This window comes from Peromyscus leucopus, chromosome 2 (genome assembly GCF_004664715.2).
Source record: "Peromyscus leucopus breed LL Stock chromosome 2, UCI_PerLeu_2.1, whole genome shotgun sequence".
Taxonomy (NCBI): Eukaryota; Metazoa; Chordata; class Mammalia; order Rodentia; family Cricetidae; genus Peromyscus; species Peromyscus leucopus.
The window spans coordinates 5,709,290-5,726,294 of NC_051064.1; the positions used below are offsets into that span (position 1 = coordinate 5,709,290).

Consider the following 17,005-nt stretch of genomic DNA (forward strand, 5'->3'; position numbering starts at 1 on the left):
TTTACTTTTACCCCTTTAAAATAATTATTTCTCATTCTTCCATCTTATAGTCAAATTTCTTAAAATATCCCCCCATTCTTTTATTCCCAGCACAGGCCAGTCTTCTTTCCAGTTGCCTTTGTTAACCTTTCAAGTATTATCCCCAGAGTGTTATAGATACTTTGTGAATGAGGTAAAAATAATTCTGAGGTCCTTTCATATTCTTGGCCTTTTTTCATGGTCTTATTCTTTGCTGATATTGTTTCTCATTATCTGACAACTCAGACCATTTTGTTTGCAGCCCAAGCACCAGATCTACAGTCTTCATTTAATTTCTGTACTTGGAAACAAATGGAATAATAGTAATAATAATAATAATAATAATGAGCATTAAATGGCATTAGAACCTTAAACTCAGTTTTACAAAAAATTGTCATGGAAAATCTGTCTTTAATTTTTAGATAAAATTCCTTAGACGACTTGTTACAATAAAGATTACTGCCATAAATCGAAAGGGTCAACCTGAGAATTTGCTCTGTGTGTGTGTGTGTGTGTGTGTGTGTGTGTGTGTGTGTGTGTGTGTGTGTGTAGATCCCTGTCAATGCTGGTGTATGGTCTTTAAGAACCAGTACATTAAGAAAGCAAAATGACCTGTTGAGGAAGTGGAAGAGTTGGGGTTCAGTACCAGGTAGAAGCCAGCCTACCCTTTTAACCCAACATCCTGATGCCAACCACTGTACTTCCAGGTGTGTGAGACTCAGTGCTTATGAATGACTAAATGTCACTCTGTACCCTCCCTGTTCCACCTCCTGGTTTCCTTTGCTGCCATTAGAAACTAACTTCTCCCAACAGTGGATTCTGCGACCACCCCTTGTGTCAAATGGTCTCACTTTCTCCCTTGCGTTTGTTTATCACACCCAGCCCTCAGCTTGGGTTACTGAGAACTGCTTTCTGCCTGCCTTTTCCTCTCTCCCTCTTCTGTGCCGCACTCCTGCAAAGGGCAGACACTGGGCAGCAAGTGTTAGAGCCTGCAGCCTAGGATTCCTTTGTAATGGTGTCTCCATCTCCTCTCACACTCCCTTTATTCATTCATGACAACATGAAATCACTTTTTAGGATGCAGGTAAAAGCTATTTCTTATTTAAACTACTTCTATCCCCTTTAAAAATAAATAAAGCCCTTAGCAAGGCCTGTTCTAAACCATTATTTTACACCACTGGTTCACAGTCGTGTGCCACTACTACTTTCTTAGGACTTCAGTAATCGCTCTTCATACTTGTGCACTGGATTCGTGCTGTCCGTTGTATGAATGGATAGGTAGCAGTTTACTTACCCACTGTCAGGACTTTTCACAGAGGGGTTTTTGTTTGTATTTTTTATTTACTTTGGAGGATCCAGAGCAGTCAAGGATGATTATACCAAGGAAGTCTTGAGGCAAGGAGCTGTATAGTTCAAAAAGGAAGAGTTTTAAAATGTATTCAGATAATAACTCAGTTGAGTAGAGGGTTTAATACCGTGGGCATCATCCTAGTATAGTAAGGTCACGCTAACTAAAAAGCTTAAAAATCATCCTAAAAGCTGTAGTAAACCATTGAAAAATTAAAGATACATTTCAGAAAAATCTATATTTGGCCAGCAAGGAGATAGGAAGACCTCATTTCGTTAGCATGAGAGGAGTGAAGTCAGTAGGATTCAGCAGATTTATAGCAAATTCCAGAGAAAAGGGCACGTCATCACCATGGCTTTAATAAAGTGCTGCTTCTCTGTCTTTCCAGTAGATGAAATAAGCCCTTAGCCAACAGCAACAATAACAATGATAATAACTGCTTCTATGAGAGCTCCCCCTGGTATTTTAACTGCTTCTATTTCTGAACCAAGAAGAGAACAACTTCAATCTGTTTTTAGTATTTGTAGTTAATACTACAAGCAGCAACAGTTGAGTGTCAGTTAGGCACCTGATGATAACATTTGGCTTGCATTATTCAACTAATCTTCCTATATTAACTCTTGATGATGTATAAATGCAGAAATAAGGCAGTTAACAACTAGGGTTACTACCTGAGACACCTTGATTCTTTAAACCCCATTCCTAGCCAGTTGCACATGTTTTTATGATTGAAAACTATTTTCACGGAAATTCATAAATTACGCTAAAAAGATGGCTCAGCAATTAAGAGATGTGCTTGCTCTTGCAGAGGACCCAGGTTCAATTCCTAGCACCCACAATGTGTGGCTTAGAGCCATCTATAATAACCCCAGTTCCAGGAGCTCAAACAAGCTATGCACAATGGTGCACATACATGCGTTCAGGCATTATATTCATACACAAAGTAAAATAAGTAAACCTTCATTGTTCTTGGTATATTCTTCGATCTTGTCCTACATGACTATATTTTAAAGAGGGTAGTATTACCTAGGATGTTTAGAATGTTCAGAGCCTTGGTTGAGTCCTCAGCATCATACAAAACATTTAAAATAAAAACATTTCATTAAAGATATTTTCATATATTAGCACAGTTTTCACAATTAATACTAAGTCAGAAATATCAGGGCTGGTGAGATGACTTGTAAGAGTTTGTTGCACAGGAAAAGTTGTGTCTTCGCATCACCTGGACTTTATTACATGTGTTTGTACTGATGTAGCTATGTCTCTGTGGCTTACAGTTTTGAACATGTGGTGGATACCCAATACTGGAAGGCCTCTCAACTGGCCTGCATCATAAATAAAAGAGATCCAGGGAGAAGCTGGTGTTGTTGGGTGGATGGTTTTGGTGTGCTTTGTGAATAAACTTACTGTGTCATTTTCAGATTTAGACGGTGCGCTACTCTCGGGGCCTGATGCTGATAGGACCGTGAACACAAATTTATTGGCCGAGGCCTGCAGTGGACAAGATGCAGGAGATGCTGGTAGGTACAGTGAGATTTTTAGTAAGAAGGAGCCTGAGAGGATCTGAAGTGTGGAGTGCTATGTTTACATGTTTACTGGAGTCTGCTGTAGGTTCTTTGCTACCTACCGTGTGCAGATGCTTCCAGTTAGAGACCAGTCTGAGGTTGGTTACGGTTGTGAGGACTTTAGGAACTTGATAAATCAAACTGATATTTTTGGTCTTGTTTGAGGAGACTTCATCAGTATTTTCAACTTTTAAATATTGGGCAGTTTAATGGAGTTTATAGCTTCCTGCCAGCTTGTTGATGGAACTAAAAGGTCAATTATCACAATAGTTGACTAGTGTATTTTAATTAGTTTTGTAAAATAATTGTGATCATTGATAGCTATAGAAAAGGTTGAAAGGGACTGTAGAGATAGCTCAGCAGTTAAGAACACTGATTCCTAGTACTCACATCCAGTGGCTTACCACCATCTCTAATTCCAGTTGGGAGTTGGAGATCTGACACATGGCATTCAGAAGTACCTGCATTCATGTCACACATACATGCAGACACACACACAATAAAAAAAAGCATAAAAGTGAATTTAAGAGAAATGTTGATAAATTTTAAATAGTTATACTTTGCGGAAACCTTAACGGGTATGAGGGCAAAAATTACATGAATCAGTTATAAATAAAAAGAAAGATTTCTTTACTAAAATGGAAAAAAATAGAAGGTTGATAGAATTGGACAGGAAAGGAACCTATTTTGTAACCCTCAAAAATAATTCTCTAAATAAAGGGTTTTTTTTTTTTTTTTTTTTTAATTACTGCATTTTATTTGTGTGTGTGCATGTCTGCCTTACCAAGAAGGAAGAGGTTAGCTATACCTTAAAGAGATTTGAGGAGCATTAATACAACCAACTGTTTAGAATTACTGTCATTAAAAACACCTTAATGAAATGACATGAGCCCACTGATGTGTGATACGTTTGGGGCACACAGCATTACCTAGGTAGTATCTTTTTGAACAGTATTTAGCTTGAATCTTATCTATGAGGAGAAAATTTAAAAACACAGCAGGCAGTCCGAGTTCTAATGGCTGAAAAGACAAAGACACACAAGGAACCGCTAGATGTAAGGAGGCTAAACTTCATGCAGCATGGGTCTTGATTAGATCATGGACTTTTGCCCTTTTAGGAATAAGGGTAGAGAGCATTTTGGAAATAGTTGGAAACGTAGATATGTATTATTTGTTAGCAATATTCAGTTTAAAACTTGTTTTGTTAGGAGAATGTTTCTAGAATTATATGTATACAGACACTTATATAGTATTTAGGCATAAAGCAAAAAGTACATGTTACAGCGGCACATAAAATGTTATACACAGGAAAATGTGGCGAAATTAACACTTAAAGGTGAGATGTAGCTGTAGCTTCAACTCTGTACTTGAACTCCTTTCTAAAATGAACGGTGGAAGAACAGGAGGCATTGCTGGTAAACGTTGTCACTGGCTCCTGCCACTCCCTTTTCGGTGCTGGAAATCAAACATCAGGCCTTGAATATGCCAGCCACACCCGTACTTCTGAGATACACCTTTTTGTTTTGTTTTGCTTGAGACAGGTTCAAACTGTATAGCCTGGGCTGGCCTGAGACTCAGCTCTTTCTGCCCCTACCCCGCAAGTGCTGGAATTAAAGGCATGTACTACCAAGTGCAGCATGCCTTTGGGTTTTTTTGAGCAAGATAGAATTCTGAAGATTTTTAAAAATAATTATTTATTGTTTGTACAGAGAATTACTACTGTCTTAAAGGTATTTATAGAACCCAATTATTTGGTTTAGAAATTGGGTCCAAGAATATAAAACTGTAAAACAATATGCATAAACAGCTTTCTGTGGAAAATGAGCCATTTTATTTATTTTAAAAATATGGAACTCTTCACGAGTTTGCATGTCATCCTTGCGCAGGGGCCATGCTAATCTTCTCTGTATCGTTCCAATTTTAGTCTATGTGCTGCCGAAGCAGAACGAGCCATTTTATTGTTTAATTTTTAAGAGTAAACCTTTGGTTTAGGGTCATTTCCCTTACGAGGAGACATTTTGATTCCTAATTTCCCTTCCTTCCCCCTGAGGTCTGACACATGCTAATCCAGTACTGGCTCTCCTGTGATCCCTAAGTGGTTGTGTACCATAGGTCAGCCCTCGCTTTATGAGTTTGGTCTCAAACTGGGCTTTCTCTGAATCTGAGGAGTGTATCGCAAAGATATTAATGACCATTAATCACACTCTTGAAATAGACCCTGATGCCTCTTAGGTATGTTGAATCACAATGCTATGCCGTTACTCAGCTCCTCATAATTTCTTCAAGTAATCTCTACTGATACTAAGAACTAGAAAACGTCTGTGAAATTTAGGGTTAGAGTTTCTTTTTAAAGTTTTAAAAAATACTTTGATTTATTTGTGTGTACACGCTGTGTCACTGAGATCCGAAGAGAGCCGAGAGTTGACTTTCTCCATCATGTGGGTCCCAGGGATAAGTCAGATGATCAGGCTTGGCAGCAAATGACTCTGCCCACTGAGCCATCTGACTGACTAATTGTGTATTTATTACCTGTTATTGTGAATGGCGTATACAGAGAAACATGGAATTTGAAGTTTGTTTTTTTTTTTTAAATCTAATTCTAAATCTTGCATGGTCAGTTTATTAATTGTTCTTAATATTTTCTGTCTATATGTAGTCAGTATTATTTTTCTGAATATATTAATGGACCTAATCTGAGGTCAATTTTTGAAGTATTTTGAACAAGTCAAAAACATTCGGTACATGTTAGCTTTCCTAAATACATTTATTCAACAAATAAGTAAAAGTCATGTGTTTTGGACATTAATTAGAAGCACAAAGGTAAGACAGGTCTCGCTGTCCTTGAGAGTAACTTTAATTTGTTTTGTCCTCAGTTATTGAAGAAATAGGAATCATAAAGCCCAAACTCAACTAGAAGTAGAAATGGAAAGGCTGACTGCCCCAGGCTGCCCCTTCCCTTCCCTGTCCCACATGTTTGCAGATGTTCTCACTTTAAAATGGTGAAACTTTTTTTTTTTAAACCAACAGCATTGTACTTACAGTTATAGCCTCAGAGGGCTTTCTTGAATTAAAAAAAAAAGACTAATAAATATATTCCAAATTCAAGACAGTTCATATAATGGTAATGAAGTACATTTTAGAAAAACATCCCACAGAGATCTTTTTAACTTCCTTGTATATTCTTTTACCAAAGAAAATACATTTACTCTAATTTTTAAAGGGACAATATTTATGGTAAATGGAAACTTAGCTGGTTTATGAAAACTAAAGGAATTTATGGGGGGAAAATTATCAGAAGTGCTTGGGACCCGATGTGTTTAAAATGTTGGAGTCTTTCAGAAGTTGACATATTTTGCATGGCTAACTCAGTACCAAGAGGAGGAGCTGCAATAGAAGTTGACATCCCTCCCTCATCTAAAAACTTGAAAAGGCTCCAAAGTCTGAAGGTTTTTTGAGCACAACATGCTATTCTAAAAACATTCTAGATGTGTGAGCATTTGAGATTGTGGGTTTTTATAGATTAGTGTTGTTCTACCTGTATTACTACATTAATGAGTTCTGCACACGCCTATATTGAAAGGGTGTGTGTCAGGGAAGTCAGTTACAAGTGCCTTGCAATGGGAGCCTATTTACCATGCATGGAGAAACCTCCCAGAGGTCTTTATTTTGGAATGGAGCAGCCCAAAGGGCTCAATCAGGAGATGTTTGTATGTCTCTGGATGGTTAACTGACTGACTATATTCCTCAAGCCTGAAGGAAGGGCTCCATCAAGTTGGTCTTTGATCCCTTATTGAAAGCGTAGACTTTTCACTGTGAGTTAGGTGGGTAGCCCTTGATTTTTGCAGCCTGACAGGTTCTGATTTAGTTTGGTTTTTTTTTTTTTTTTTTGAAACAGGGTCTTATTTCTTACCTAGTCTCGCTTTGTGTCATCTTGCCTCAGCCTCCCCAGTATTGTGATTTTATTGTCTTAAAAAAGAATCTCTGGCAGGTGTGGTGGTGCATTTGGGAAGCCAAGGCAGGAGGGTGCTGAGTTGAAGGTTGTTCTCAGCTATATGGCAAGTTCAAGGCCAACCTGGACTGCATAAGACCATGTGTCAAAGGGGGGAAATGGAATTGTTGTGACTGAGCGGGAACTGAGTAGCAAGTTGGCAGGCACTGAAAAAGAACTGATAGTTGATGGGATCAAGTGCCAAAAACTGATTCTGTATACTTACATACAGAAAAACATTCTTTGACCCAATAAAGTGTGTGTGTGTGTGTGTGTGTGTGTGTGTGTGTGTGTGTGTGTGTGTGTGTGTGTGTGTAAGTAAAATGGAATTGAATCCAGGAAGAGATAATTCCTGACTGTGTATTTGCCTTGTTTTGTTACTATATAGACTAGGCTTTTGTTGTTAAGCTCACACTTTTGGAGATTCAGGAATTGTATTTATATTGTTACAGTATGGGAATTGAATCTCAGGTCTGGTATTTTTATTTAGGTTTTGGAGTGAAGACAGAGTGAGGGAATTGGGTAGTTTTTGAGACACAGGATAACATATCTGACTCCAAATTCATAGTGTATCTAAGGTTGGCCCTGAACTCCTGGCCTGTCCCAACCTCCCAAGTGCTAGGAGCACAGGTGAGAGCCAGTACATGGTATAGTAATTAGATCATTATCGTTGTTCTTATAATTGTATTTTATTTTCTCAGGCTCTAATTAAGAGATAACAGACTTTTTTCCCCAAACATTTCCTCAAAATCACTTTTCAATTGTACTAGGAGTATCACATGAGTACAAGTATGGTTTGATGGCTGGCACTTCAAGTGATTACAAGTATGGGTTACTAACAAGTACTTCAAATGACTACAAATATGGATTCATACCGGGTGCTTCGAATGATTTCAAGTATGGATTATTGCCAGAATCTTGGTCCAAACAAGAAACGTGGGAAAATGGCAAGTATTATCAACAAATACAAGTAAAAATTCTAAATTTTAATTAAAGGCTTCTGTATTCTGAGTTTTAAAAAATAAGTAGTGGGGTTAACAGTTGCTGTTCTTATGGGTGGACATAGAAGTATTGATAGAAGGTTTCTGCTTAATGATCTGTTTATGTTAAACAGTACTTTTTTTCCCCTTTAAGGTGACTCATCTCTAATCATGAACAAGTTAAAATGCCCTCATTGTAGCTATGTAGCCAAATACAGACGAACACTAAAAAGGCACTTGCTCATTCATACTGGAGTAAGATCCTTTAGCTGTGACATTTGTGGGAAGTTGTTTACTAGAAGAGAACATGTAAAAAGACATTCCCTGGTAAGTGACCTTAAACTCAGTGCTATGATGGAGATAAGGGTTTTTTTGCCAGTGATGTTTCAAGCATTTTATTTGCAAATTTAAAGAAGTATGGTGGAGTTGCTTTGAACAGAATTATTTTTGAGCTGATACTGTACTTCGTCTAAAAAATATTAATTAGCTATCCATTCATTACTAAGTGTAGGGCTTAATTTGAATGGCTCAAATGTGTTATCTGCACTATCCTAATTTTGGATTTTTCTCCCTTCAATTAGGTGCATAAAAAGGATAAAAAATACAAATGCATGGTGTGTAAGAAGATCTTCATGTTAGCAGCCAGTGTTGGAATAAGACATGGATCTCGACGCTATGGAGTGTGTATGGACTGTGCAGATAAGTCACAGCCAGCAGGGCAAGAAGGTGTAGATCAGGGACAGGATACAGAGTTCCCTCGGGATGAAGAGTACGAGGAGAATGAAGGCGGGGAGCCCGATGAAGAGCTGCCTGAGAATGGAGAAGATCAGAATGATGCATCTCGATGGGATGAATCAGGAGATGTTTGTATGTCTCTGGATGATTAACTGACCTACTATACTCCTCAAGAATGCTGCATTTGGACATACTATGAATCGACAATTTGGATTGTTGAACTTGAAGGCTTGCAAAATATGGTACATGCTGGATGGTAGTTATGTTGCTGTGAAAAACTGTAGGGTTAAAGCCTTATAGCAAAAAAAAAAAATTTTTTTTTATATTTGCACAGGACTGTACAGCAAACAACCATGTGGTTGGATACATGGAGTCCCCACATATTCAGTCAGTTATCAAAGTAAAATATTTTTTATTTATAGGATATACAGTTAACTATTTGGGTTCTATGAAAATATACTACTTGTCCTTTATAGAGCTTACATTCATGTGCCACTTTAACATGAATGAAGAAAATTCACTTATGGAAGTACAGTGACAGTTGACCCAATCACTCTGTCAATCAAACCACTCAGGCTAGTTTGTACTAGTAGAGTTTTGTTTCTATTTTTATTTTATTAATTTTATTTTTTTTAATACAGATTTTCAGTGAGGGGCTTTTTCAACCCCATTGGTTCTATTTTCTTGTATTTTTTTTTCATTTTATTTGCTTCATAACTTAAACCAAGTCTCTTCTAGTCTTAGATATTATTTCTTAATTTTGTGCTGATAGGCATATGTTTATAAGAACTGGAGAGGTAATTTATTGGAATGAACTGACTCCCCTGTCCTCCCTTCCTTTTTTGACATGAATTTTACTACTTCACAAATGAAGAATGATGTTGCGAAGTTACCATGGTGAAGCTGACACATACCACTAAAATGATTATGACTTAGAAGTGACTTTCTCCTGCTGCTCTAATCTGATAAATGGTTACTACATGATGTTTTCTGACATGGTTTTGGTTTGGGTATCTGTTACTTTGGCACTATTCTTGTTTGCCTCTTATATGTTTGCCAGTGTACTATACCTCAGCCTTATTTGAAATACAGAAGTCTAATTGAAGAAAAGTCATAGAAAAATACGTAAAATGATTTGTTTTATAATTTATCCTCCATGTCCAGTTTGGTTAGCTTGTTATGCAATATAAGTGAAATATCAGGATTTTTCTCCTGTGCCCTTTTTTATCATTAAAATGAACACAAAATGTGCATTCTCTTTTGTTTCATACTTACCGGGATATTGAGTGTTTTTTAAATTGTGACTGATAATTTATTTTTCCATTCCTAAAAGTCACCACACCTTGATGAAATCTTTATAGTCACCGTGATTCAACAGTCTGCGAAAGTGTTACAAATAAAATGTTGAGAGAGAGCCTTTATTGTTCCATTATCTAAATTCTTCAGGAGTCAGAGTGATTCGTTCAGTTGAAATTGTTAGGTTTATTTTGTCTGGTGATAGAAGAATTAGCTGATAGTGGAACTCTGAGCTTTTTACTTGCTATCATGATGACATGTATCAGGAGCATATTGTATATTATATAAGATTGAGAGACAGCATATTTTCAACTTTCTTTTAAATACAAATTGAGTATATTTTCCTATTTTATATCAAGTAACTAAATTAGGCCAGTTGTGTGGAAGAAACCACCGAGCTGCTTTGACAGACACAATCTTTTTGGTGCTCCGTCTGGTCAAAGTTGAAAAGTTGATTTCCATTTAAAGAGACAGACTTGATCATTGCCTCTGATTTCAGTAGAATGATGGTTTGAGATTGGACAGGGACTTTGTGCGTGGGTAGATCAGAGACGAAAGGCTGGCGTCCTGTGTGAGATGTACCCGTGGCCCTCTAAGTTGTGTGGTAGTCTCTGCACACCTGCGAGCCTGGCAGAAGGGTAGTGTGGGTTTGGTTTTTGTTGGAAATGAAGAGTACACCTTATTCTCAGTGTTTGAAACAAATGAGTACAATGTAACTCTAGTGAAGTCCAAAGTAGACATAGTGGGGCAGAAATATTATGAATGAAAAAGTATTTTAAACGTAAAATGTTCTGCTTTGTGAATATGTAAGTATAGTATAAAGATTTCTTTCATCCCGTTTATCCCCTTCCTTTAAAATAAACCATAGTTTACAATCGGTAGATCTGTCTATATATAAATATATATTAAAGAGCAAATATATATATTTAAAAAAAATCACCTAAATCTGCTTTATTAGACAGTAGTTCACTTATTGCATAGAAACTGGACTTGGCTTTACATTCTTAATGTACTTTATTTTACTCAAGATACGACCTTACCTTGAAACAGAAAGAATTTCTTTTATTACTTAAATCATTTATGTATATCTGGTAAATTATGACCAAATTTTTGTTAGATTGCATACAGTGAATTGAAATACACATTTGGTACACTACGGGATTGTTGTGCTTTTGTTTTGGTTTTAGTTGGAAACAGGTTTGATGTAGATGACTTATTACTGTTAATTTAAAATATTCTATAATTGTCCATTGCCTTTTATGTCGTGTTGTGACAGATTTGGCTATATTTTTAGTCATCTGAAGTATACTTTAAAAAGTTTGTTTTTAGGTAATCCAAAGGAAAAAAAATGTTTATACTCTTGAATATATATTTGCCTCAGCCTATATAAAAGTTCCTTTGAAGTAAGTAAACACTTTACCAGAAACAGAATTGACAGATTTTTCTACTTGCTGACTGCCTAAGTTATTTTGTTTCATGATCTTGAGGGATTGCCTTTTTTCCTTCTAGATCTTTTTTTAAAAATAGTTTTAGTACTAAGGTATACTACTGGACGTTTCTATTTTTTTAAGTATATTCCTTTTCTGACAATACAACTTCAGGAAGTTGATAAATCGCTTAAGAACTTTTGATTGGTCTCAGAAAGGTAATGGATTGAATACTCATAATTTTGTCTGGAAGTCTGGCAGAGTTATGTTGTACATTTGGTGAAGTTTTTCTTGTAATTTATATTTTAAATAAAATATTTTTAGAGTTTTTAATTTTAATGAAGGGGAAGAGCATACACTTTCATATTCCACAGTGGTAATACCATGTCATAAATTCAGATCATGTGTTATTTCTCCCAGACACACTTCCATATGGTCCCTCATTTGTCATGGTTCCTAACTCTTATTTTTTTCTTATTTACTAGACAAGTTGCTAAATTTTAGCACCCTAGGGATCAGGAGCTTGGGGGTATGCAGTATTGGAAGAGGAAACTGGACAATAACCAGAAGTTTTGAATTTGGGGGGCAAAACACCATCTGTCTTAAGTGGAGCCATCCTGGTGAAGAGTGGGGTAACTCCTTGCAGTTCCTAGAGTACTAGAGCACACTAAGTAGTTTAGTACAGATGTGAGCCAGGAGGAAAAAGTACAAGCTCGTAGAAAGGGAAGTGAGGAGTTAGAGGACTGGGGGCCTAGAGTATAAAATGGGAAGTAGTGACAGGCTCGGAGAACTTAAGTCTCTGAACAGCACGAGAGCTTTAGACTCATTCCTCTGATTCAGGACTCAGAAGCTCCCACACTTTCTGGTCTGCCTACACTTTTGTGTTGTCTGCCTTATTTTTTCTAGTCTCTAGGTGCTATTCTATTTTTCAGATAAAGACTCAGAAAGACTCAGACATTTGCCGAATTACCACAGCTTACCAGATCTGGGTTTGGTCAGGTCTGATCTGAAGCCCTGGCTCTTTTTTAGGAGGCTCTATTGGTGCCTCAAAACAACCTTTTTTGTAAATTTATATCCTCCCTATAAAACAGCTGCATAGGAATTTTGTATCCTTTCTGCCCCAGTGAGCATCCTTACCACACTTGTCCTCTGCTAGAGCTGTTCTTGTCACTTTGACTTAAACACACCTCAGCCTCATTGTAGTCGGTGTTACTAGTGGCCGTGACATTTTCACTTTTTAAAAGGATGTTTTTTTAATCTGGAGAACTAGATGTAAGCCTCAGTTTTTGTGCCGTTCAGTCACCCGGATCCTTAAGCTTAACTATGGTACCTAATCTACACAGTTAGAACTACCAGATGTTTTCTTAGTCAATTTAGGATTTAAAATAGGATTATTTATTTTGTTCCCTCCCTGCTGTATCCAGTCTTCAAGTGAAGTTGAACAAGGTAGTTTAAAAGATATTAGGGATAAGCACACTTTCAAAGATGTTTTCTAGCCCTGAATTTTAGGGTATCTAGGTACTAAATTTGGAATACACTAGCTATTAAGAACAAAATTTGGGGTTTAGGAAAGGGATGATTGAGGCCATTATGATGATGTGGGAGAATCAGCATCTTAAACACTGTAAACAGAACACTTTTTCTGCCTGCTGTTTGTAAAAGCTCTCTGGGAAGAGCTTTTACAAAGACCAATTTTTTTTTTTTAAATGTAATTTACCTACCTAATATAAGTGTCCTGAGACATGTATGTAAACCTCCAAAACCTGTTTGTCTGTGTATTTAGAAAATACACAAGAATCTTTATCAACTTAAAATATAAACTTGTGAGCACTAAACTGCTTCTGGCTTTGTGAATTTTATTAATATTTAATTCTGATTTATTTGCAGGTGTGCTGGTTTAGACTCATTGGGGTAAGGGGAAACACCTTTGTAAACTTGGAACATTCAAATGCCTTTGTACTTGGACTTTCCAAGTTAGAATTGTAGAGACTGATGAGGCTTTTCTGTTTGTCTGTTTTTTTATATGGAAGTGCATAAATAAGACTACCTCCCAGTCCTCTTGCAGGACTGCTTTCATTAATAGACAGCAGTGGTTTGTATGCGTTATACTTACCTTTTAGAATTTTTGTAGGCTTTCGAATTCACATTGGTGAATTCTCTTGGAAATGGGTTGAAAATCAAAGGTGAAACACTATCCTGTATATACTGTATATTAGACAAATTGATTACAAGTAAATATATAAGATTATAAGTTTCAAGTCTTTGAAATTTATTTGTATAGAGAATGCATACAGCAGTTGACATTGCCTCCTTCCCTCCTTACTGGGCCTCGCTGTAGTGTAGGCTGACCTCAAACTCTCAAGGTCCTTATTTATTTACGTCCCAGCCTCTGAATGCCAAGATGGTTGCTGTCTTGCACTACACCCAACTTGCAGAGTCACTGGTAGAGCAGAGGAACTCGGAATAGCCACCAGACTCCAGTTCCCTAGAGAAGTGAGTTTTCAGGTTGGTGATGGGCAAAGGTGATGGGAGGCAGGAGCAAATGTCATCATGAACTGTCAGGTACAGAACGAAGATGTGTTTTATGGGGTTCCAAGAGGGAATGATTGTGAACACTTAAGATTTTTGAGTTTTGAGTGAACACTTAACAGTTTTGAGTTTTCCAAAGGTGAAATGGGGCTGCTTGGGGGCTGGCGGGATTCCATCACTGAATGTTCTAGATGTATAAAAGATAGTTGACAGTCACCTTGGCTAAAGCAGTATTAGCCAAACATTTTTGTTTCACATTGAGTCTTGTTACTTTTTAAAGAGTTAGGACCAACATAGTTACCAACATTTTATCTCCTTGGGTAGTACATGAAGTAAAATTGATAAGTCATGTACTATGTATGTGCAAATATTTAAAGAAGCTTGTTTTGACACTAACAGACAGTTGGGAAGAGTCAAGTTTAGCCTTATGAAAAAATGCTCTGTAAGCTTTTTGTTGTGATAGACCAGGGTTTGAGAACTGCCAAAGAAAAATTATTTGATTTATGACTGATTGATTTTAGAACTGAGCCTGGCATGGTGGCTTATGACTTTAATTCCAGTATCCCTGAAGTTAGGAACAGGAAGATCTCTGTGAGGTTGAGGCCAGCCTCGTCTAAATAACCAGGTTTCAGGGCAGCCAAGACAGACCCTGTCTCAGAAAACAAGAACTCTTTAGTTGTGGAGTTTAGTCTTTGCCATAGTTGTCATTCTGAAGTCAGTAAATTCTGGAGTACTAAAGTACTGGAGGACAGCTACAGCAAAACACTAGGCTGCTGCGCTAGAGCACCCCCCCCCAACACTCGGGTGATGAGGCATGCGGGGCTGCATGGCGGAGCACCCCCCCCAACACTCGGGTGATGAGGCATGCGGGGCTGCATGGCGGAGCACCCCCCCCCCAGCACTCTGGGTGATGAGGCATGCGGGGCTGCATGGCGGAGCACACCACCACCCCCAACACTCGGGTGAAGAGGCATGCGGGGCTGCATGGCGGAGCACCCCCCCCAACACTCGGGTGATGAGGCATGCGGGGCTGCATGGCGGAGCACCCCCCCCAGCACTCGGGTGATGAGGCATGCGGGGCTGCATGGCGGAGCACCCCCCCAGCACTCGGGTGAAGAGGCATGTGGGGCTGCATGGCGGAGCACCCCCCCCCAGCACTCGGGTGAAGAGGCATGCGGGGCTGCATGGCGGAGCACCCCCCCAGCACTCGGGTGATGAGGCATGCGGGGCTGCATGGCGGAGCACCCCCCCAGCACTCGGGTGAAGAGGCATGCGGGGCTGCATGGCGGAGCACCCCCCCCAGCACTCGGGTGAAGAGGCATGCGGGGCTGCATGGCGGAGCACCCCCCCCCAACACTCGGGTGATGAGGCATGCGGGGCTGCATGGCGGAGCACCCCCCAGCACTCGGGTGATGAGGCACGCGGGGCTGCATGGTGGAGCCGGACTCACTGTCCCACACTGGCTCCTAACAGCATGGTGTCTTCCTCACTGTATGCATCTTCCCTACCAACTGGACACAGTTGAGTTTTTCACAATATGGTCAGTCTTAAATTTGGCAATAAAAAAACCTTTCAAGTGTAGCTGGCTATCTGTTAGATCTCAGTGAGGGACAGAAGACTGATTTCTTGGCGCACACCACAGCAGAGAGAACAATTTGAAACAGCTTCCAGACAATGGAAACTGAGTAGAAAGGCCGGGAGAGTCCATTGCAGAGACATTGCGGAGAGCTGTAGGGCCCGGGACTCCCGAAAGCACATTTCAGTGTTTGTGTCGAACTCGGTCCATTTGGAAGTGTTGCCAGTTGTGGAAAATGGCGACAGCTTGGGGGCCCTTTATCCTAACAAGTGTGCACCGTGGATGACCATACTTACCAAACCTAACCCGCCCCTAACAACATCTGTGATACACTGTCTGCGGCATTACAGTGCTCAAAAGGATTAGCCGTTTGCTACAAGCCCGATTGACCGGATACTCTAGTTGCCAGTGTTTTGTTTGTGAAGAGGAGTGTTGGGTCTTGTCGTTTATGTTTGTCATATATATGAGAGACATAATGTGAAAGTTAAGATGAAGCTTAGTACCCCGTCTATTCCAGTGATACTGTGGGGGGGGGGCATGAATGCTGGGGTCCATACGAAAGTTTGAGATGGCTTAGTTGAGTCAGCTCTCTGTTTTTATGTGGCTTCCAGGGGTTAACTTGGGTCCTAAGGACTAACAAAGACCTTTACCCACTGAGTCAACTTTCAGCACAGTTAAAAGTTTTTGAGACGGGGTCTTGCTAAGTAGCTACAGCCAGTCTGAAATTTGCTCTGGAGTTGAGGCTGGCCTGGAATGAATTTATCGTGATCCTCCGTAGTGCTGGGATTACAGGTGTGCCCCACCACACTCTCTCTGTGCCCTCCCCCCCCCCCTTTATTTACTTTTTTTTGATGTGCATAGCATTCATTAATATTTTTGCCCAATTTCAATCATCAGTATGTGTGCATGCATAGGCAGGTATTTTGCTTTTTAGTCAAGATTCTGATCTGTGTGGGAACTAAAACTGAAACAGGTAGTGATTCTGGCCATGAGACCACTCCAACCAGCAGTATAGACCCAGCTGTAGCCCTGAGCAAATATGTTCTAATGCCGACCAGCCTGAGCAGTGGGGCATTTTGTTTTCTCCAGATTAGTATGTCTTCTCCCTTTGATGGTACATTGAAGAATGCCATGCCTTCTTAACAGCAAGGAATCCTTTCTTTCTGGAGTTGGAAGTCCGCCGTGGCAAGAGAGCGGCACTATTTCAGCTGACAAGCCAAAGATCTTTACACTCCCAGCATTGATTAAGCAGTCAGACCTTAATAGGAACCCAATGGTTCTGTACCCTGATGTCCAATATGTTTCTCTGCCTTGACACCCTGGTTCCCAAGAGAGAAAATCACCAATACTTCAAGTTCAGAAATTCATTCAGAACATAATGAGACTTACAAGCTGATAAAAACAGGGTCTCACTATAGCAATCTGGCCTGGAATTCCCTGTTAGCTCAGGCTGTCCCAGGACAGGTGGCAATCCTGCCTCAGCCTCCCAAGTGCTAGAATTACAAGTGTGAACCAGTACACATGCATGTGTAGGTATAGAAGC

At 39.3% G+C, this 17,005-nt stretch overlaps 1 protein-coding gene and 1 non-coding gene across 2 annotated transcripts in view; one reads left to right on the forward strand and one right to left on the reverse strand.

Moving 5' to 3' along the window:
* The window catches only part of Zbtb10 (zinc finger and BTB domain containing 10), a 47,775-nt gene extending 34,583 nt beyond the window's left edge, over positions 1-13,192 (forward strand). Inside the window, exons 3-6 of the mRNA XM_028887545.2 lie at positions 2,788-2,886; positions 7,690-7,866; positions 8,054-8,226; positions 8,481-13,192. Coding sequence (XP_028743378.1) covers positions 2,788-2,886; positions 7,690-7,866; positions 8,054-8,226; positions 8,481-8,786 — 755 coding nt within the window. The 3' untranslated portion in view covers positions 8,787-13,192. The remainder of the gene's footprint in view (positions 1-2,787; positions 2,887-7,689; positions 7,867-8,053; positions 8,227-8,480) is intronic.
* LOC114705629 lies at positions 4,773-4,878 on the reverse strand. The gene has a single exon (XR_003736418.1). It is a non-coding gene; the product is annotated as a U6 spliceosomal RNA (small nuclear RNA).
* Positions 13,193-17,005: the final 3,813 nt, after the last annotated feature.